The sequence below is a fragment of the Scophthalmus maximus genome, chromosome 19 (genome assembly GCF_022379125.1).
Source record: "Scophthalmus maximus strain ysfricsl-2021 chromosome 19, ASM2237912v1, whole genome shotgun sequence".
Lineage (NCBI taxonomy): Eukaryota > Metazoa > Chordata > Actinopteri > Pleuronectiformes > Scophthalmidae > Scophthalmus > Scophthalmus maximus.
The window spans coordinates 12,789,001-12,795,000 of NC_061533.1; the positions used below are offsets into that span (position 1 = coordinate 12,789,001).

At 46.1% G+C, this 6,000-nt stretch overlaps 1 protein-coding gene across 2 annotated transcripts in view; it reads right to left on the reverse strand.

The window, feature by feature from the left end:
* osbp2b (oxysterol binding protein 2b) overlaps positions 1 to 6,000 on the reverse strand; it is a 41,964-nt gene that overhangs the window by 33,495 nt on the left and 2,469 nt on the right. For both annotated transcript variants that reach the window (XM_035639490.2, XM_047329287.1), the window contains exon 2: positions 1,459 to 1,667. In XM_035639490.2, the coding sequence (XP_035495383.2) occupies positions 1,459 to 1,667 (209 nt within the window). The remainder of the gene's footprint in view (positions 1 to 1,458; positions 1,668 to 6,000) is intronic.

Consider the following 6,000-nt stretch of genomic DNA (forward strand, 5'->3'; position numbering starts at 1 on the left):
GCTCTTTGTTCCACAGACGGAAAGGGGAGGGGAGGGTTAATGAATGTAGCCTGTCACTGCTCCATGTTTGTCTTAGCGTGACAGTAAAGTTACCCATAAATCTGATTTTGATAAGCACTGACAACATATTACAGCATTACTCTCAGCAGCAGCGGCAATAGCAGATATGTGATTTTCTGTGGACAGACTCTCTAGTGTCCCTTTTCTCACTTCCTCCTCCCACAGATAGATTAGCTGTGAGAGGATGCATTAGAAAAATACAAAGACAAAGTGCTTTCTTTGCCCTAAAGTATTTCATGAATCAGAGCTTAAACAAATAATTTACTGCTTTGTGAAATAAAAGTCTAGATTGTGGCGGGTAATTACAGCAGTAAATACTAGAGAGTTCATCTTTTTGCATTTTTAAACACACAGGGCTTTTATAACAGAAAGCCTGCATTACAAACTGGTGGAGTGGAAAAGAAGTGGGCATTCATGTGGCAGGGAGGGTCAGATGAAAGACACTGCTGAGTTGCATATTGGGAATTGTAGGATCCAACATTTTTTAAAGCTTTTTTTAATGGAACAACCTGGGCAGGTCGCCAGTCCATCACATTCTGGCAAAACATGTTGTGCAAAACATCCATTTAATACACAAAGAGAGCTATGTAGCTATGTTCTAAATATGCATACACAAACACAAATATGGAATCAGTCACACACAAACACACCTTCCTCTCCTTACTAGAAATGGGGAGGTAGAAAGCTCCCACATTCTCTCTCAGTCTATATTTAGTGATCTGACTTTCAAATGGAGGCCAGAGGAATATATAGCCTGTCTCAGTCTCTGTAAAGCCCGTCTGCAAAAGTTCGGGCAGGGAGGCGTTGGGATGAAGTCAGAGTGAAATGTGAAGAAAACGGTCCTCCCAGGCTTTTCCCACAGCCTTTGACCAGCATCACCTCATACAACCATACAAGAAATAAGTCCCCTTGGAAAGGAGAGTGTTATGTTGTCAAGGGGAGGATGAATGGAAGCTCAGTTCTCACAGAACCATTAGCATACTCTTTTGCAACTGGACTGGCCAGACAGCGCTGCCCTCTCCTGGCTCACGCTGGAACCTAAATAGACGAAACACCAGCTGTGTTGAATATCAAATGCCGGGCAACACTGGAGACAAGCGGCTAGAGGAAACTCAAATACATAAAAATCAGAGAACCATGCTCCACATGATGCAACAGGAGTGAACACACCCTTAACAATGCTGGGACCCTAATAACTGAACTAACAATTCAGTTCAGTAGGTAAACACGCTGTTGTATGTTTGCTCAGACTGTATCGGCCGAGCCTTTACTTAAAGTCTGATTCTGACCTTTCACATCTTGAATTGAAAGGTGATTATGTTCTCGCAGCTTGAACTGCTACATTAAAAGGGATGTCGTGCAGCTCATGTATCATTTGCTTGCTTCATCTGCCCTTACCAGACTGATCGTTCATCATGCGGATGGCTTTGGCTTTGGCCAGCTCCAGTGCCGTGACCCATCTCTGCCGCTCCACCTCTGTGCTGGCCTTCAGGTGGTAAGTGCGGCCACCACTGCTCAGGACAATATTGCAGGCGTCCTCCGTGTCGATGTGTGCGGTGGCCAGGTTTATTGTCCCGCGACACGTGTGGGCCATCTCCGCCTGCGTCCTGCAACAATATATCAGGTAGAAGAAAGGCAGAGAGAGAGAGAGAGAGAGAGAGAGAGAGAGAGACAAGCAGATACAACAAGATTATTGCTCACAGTATATGTCCTATAAATATACTATTCATAAGTATAACAGTTATTAGTATCATTCAGCAAGGTTGTAGGTGGGATAATGCAACTGGCATTCCTATGGAATAAGCACAAGCAGGGAGGCAAGGAGTGATAAGCCATCTTGAAAGCCAAGCAGAAGTGGAAGCACCTGTTTAAGTGACTGAACACACAACATCGCAAAGCACATTCATTCATGAAGCCAAAACCTGCATTAGATAATGTAAAATGGGATAGTTTGAACTTGTAATTCACTCAGTGTGACCCGCCTGCCCTGTTGTGGGTGTACCCACAGAACTGTGGGTATTCTGTGTAAAGCCTCCACTAAGACCAACTGTTGCACATTCAGTGGGCTACAGTGGTCTAGATAACAAGGCCATTGTCTGGCTCCAGGCCTGTGTAGTGAACAAAAACGAACAATGAATAACAGCCTTGACAAAGAGAGAACAGAGTGTGAGAGGTGGTGGGGAAAAAAAACGAGAGCGAGATGGCAGGGGCGAGAGAGCGAAAGCAGCAGGGTGGATTTGTACAAAGAGGAAGGGCAACAGTGTGTTGAATGAGTTTTGTGCATATGTGCACAGTGTAGGTCTGTGTAGACAGATGTATGTACTGTCAATATCTTCCAGTAATCGGAAAATGAGCTGTTGCAAGTACAGTGGAATTTATTAATGAGACTGCAACCTTCAACATTTTAACTAAGGTTCCAGTTAAAAAAAATGCATTGCTACAACGAATTTCATTAACTGACAAAGAGAAGATTCATGCAGAGCATTACATTCAGTTCTGTGGTGAAAAGCTGGCGGTCTGGCATTCTGTCCCAGTTAGAGAAGCTCCGCTGCAGCAGTGCAGAGACGGACCATCGCGCTCCCTCAGAGAGCTGAGTGTGTGTAGGGTTTCAGTCCGGCCACAGACAGGCGGATTTTGCTGATTAACACCTTCAGCCAAACGGCAGTAACTAATCAGCAATAATCACTTGCTGTGGCGGCTGCTTCGGACAAAGCAAACATATCCTCAGTCCATCCGGTCACAATTACCTGTAAATACCCTTGGAAGCAGCCACTTTGAAGCATGCAGCCATGCAACCATGTGGATTTGTCTGTGGATGCTGACATCCATTCATCCATTGTCAGCGAGCTCTCGCTGCCACATGCAGCTGTCCCTCGGCAGCACAAAGCTCCGCACCAGCTCCGATCTCGGCTGACACTGACAAGGTGTGTGCCGCCCTGTTTGGTCAGACTTCGAAGCGTATCCTTGTGTTCTGCCAGGCAGAGACTTTCCTCACACTGCCTCTATTATTGGCTGAAGTCAAGTCTTGTTATGATGCCAATCCAGAACAACACTTCAGTGTACCTTCTGCTTGCACTTGGTGCACATCGGTTTTGCAGACGAGACCACAGCGGGGCCTTGCAGAGCGGTGAGGCAGGCGGTCAGAGACCCTGAAAAGCCCAGTTTGCCACCTTGCCCAGCAGAGCTCGGCAGCAGAGTCCTAGCTGTAAGTGGGTCAACAAACTGAATGTGCTGCTGATGAGTAAGACAAGATCCATGCGGATCGCTTCTGCCCTGTGGGGAGACGAGGCCATGCAAGGGCCATGAAATTACACAGTCAAGGAAATTACAAAAGCTGGGAAAGAGAGATAAGGACAACAGGGGCATTAGGGCTCTATGGGAGGGGGCGAAGGAGAGTGGGGGCAGCTAAGGGTCCTGCATGATGCGCTGAGCCAGGAAAGAATTGCAGTGCTTTACCTGTCAGTTCCCTGTGCACATATCCTCATAAAACACAAATCCACCGATCTGGAGCATGTAATGACAGAACAATAACCAGTGAATAACACAAGCATGCAGAGACACACAGGCAGGGAGAGGAAACGGGTACCAGGAGGAGGAGAATGTAGATTCAGGGTTTTGTTGTGGCTGGGAGCTGAAATATCACAAGACAGAGAGCCAGAGACACACCAAGCTTGAAAAAAGAAAAGGAAACATAAGAAACCAAAGCAATGATACAGGTACATGGACAGCATGACATGACCTGCTGAGAGACTGAGGAAATGAGACGCACACACACACACACACGCACACACACACACACACGCACGCACACACAGTAGCCTGGTGTTGAGACCAACGAAGAGCCCATTAACAAGATTAGATCGCATTCACATTTCTTGCCCCACTCACTCTCCTGATGTGCCAGGTTTTCACACAGGGTTCAGGCTTTACCCTGCAGCTGGGCCCAAGGTTGGCAGGCTCCCCCACCCTGCCTCCCCTCGCCCGGGGGCTGAGACTGCCAGCAGTAACACCATAACCTGACACCCTAAAGGGACACAAATGGTGCCAAACCCCCCACCTAGCACTTAAATTGATAATATCTACTCAATCTCCTGCGGCTGAGAGGGAAACCTGGAAGATTTTGTCTACTATGAGAGACTGATACGGCAGCTCCAATATCACTCAAAGCTTTAATGTCCTGTTATCTTCCCAGCAGCAACAAGCCGGATTTACTTCAAGAGGTGAGCAAGTAGTGGGGAGACCATTGAAACTGTGGGGGGAAAAGCCAATTAAGAAATTAAAATGAGAGAAGTCTAGTGACAGAATGATGAAACAGACCGTGTCGCATGTCCTGGTGATACGGCTCGATGAAGCTCTTTGGGTGATTAAAACAAAACAAAAAAAAGGCACAAGGCTGATGTGGGATAAAATGCAGTCTGCCTTGCAGCATCAGAACCAGAAGTAATCAATAACAAGTGCAATGTTGAACCCAAACATAAAACTCATTACAATTTAACAGGCGTAGGTGCTGAGCGTGTGAGTTTGATCACAGAGTCAAAACATCGATTATGGTCCTCCGCTACCCGTTGGCTCTTTCAGCTACAGACATTTGCTTTGACGACAGTGGGCCTTGAAAGTGAGACTGGCCTCTTACTAACACTCAGTCACTATTGGTTTATCAGAAATATAAATATTGAACACTGCAAATCAAACAACTGACCCGATGCATGCACGGCCACATCTGACGTGACATAAACCAGGGTTAAAATGCATCTTTTCAATCTGTCTGCCCATTTAATCACAGATTTAAGGGGCCCTACGTGTTTCTTACAACACTTTTGATACACTGAAATAAGTATTACAAGAACAAACATGTGCAATAGGAAGTATATGTTTAAGATGCTACACAGTTATCACACATTAATCAACATGTTTTCGCATTTGTCTGTCTCCCTTTCACTTCTCTCACTATAGGAGTGCAGACAGTCAGCCAGGGGAAGGCGCACACAAAAGCACGAAGAGTTCGAGGTCAGACACAGACACACAGTGTGGTCTGCCAGGGAGACAGTGGTGGAGTGGAAAACTGGTACACTTCACCGCCTCGGTGCTCGGATGGCGACGGGCTACCTTTACCTCCGGGACAGCAGGCACCTTACAACATAATGGACTATTAATAGGTGGTAGAGGCAACAGGCATCTTTCTTTTCACCGTGAGTGCAGGCAGGAGTAGAGCCAGACTTCTGTCGAATAACACTTTGCTGACAACAAGGGACAAGTGAGCTGCTTGAGAAAGTGTGGCACTAGGGTGTCGGGCAACGCTGTTGCATGACATGAGATGGGCTCACATTTTTCTGCATCAGAAAATTTGTACTTTTTATGACTGTCAGAGCTGCAGGGGAGTGAGTCAAAATGTCCCCTTGCGGTCTGCTCACCCAGACTCAAACCCTCAATCTGATAAGACTTCTCCCTGCAGAAGAGCCTTCGGACAAGGCACTGACTCAATCGCTTCCTGCTTCACAGACAATTTGACACTCTGACCCCCCAGTGAAGGACGACGTTTAAAAAGACAATTATCCTACAGGGATCAGCTTTATTTCACATCAATTGTTTTCATTACTGTAAGCATTTATAGTTTGCATTAATACATTAAGGTGAAGTGAAAGGTTTTTTTTTTATCATTTCTGATTTGTGAAGGCATTTACACTTCAATGTCTCAGCTTTGAGTAACAGTGCTGTAAAGCGAGGAAGCTGTGTGCTTTCCGGTGAGGCATCATTAATCGCGTAAAGTGAAAAAGGTTTATTCATTAATAGATTTTCTCGCCGAGCGGGACACTATTAAGTTTAAATTGGTAAATGTGTGCCAAGGGCGGTGTGACCTAGAGGGCGACGGAGCAGAGTGTTTCAGTGTTGACAAAAAGCAGTCAAGCGACAGCGAGCGAGCTGCTTAAACATGCATGAGCA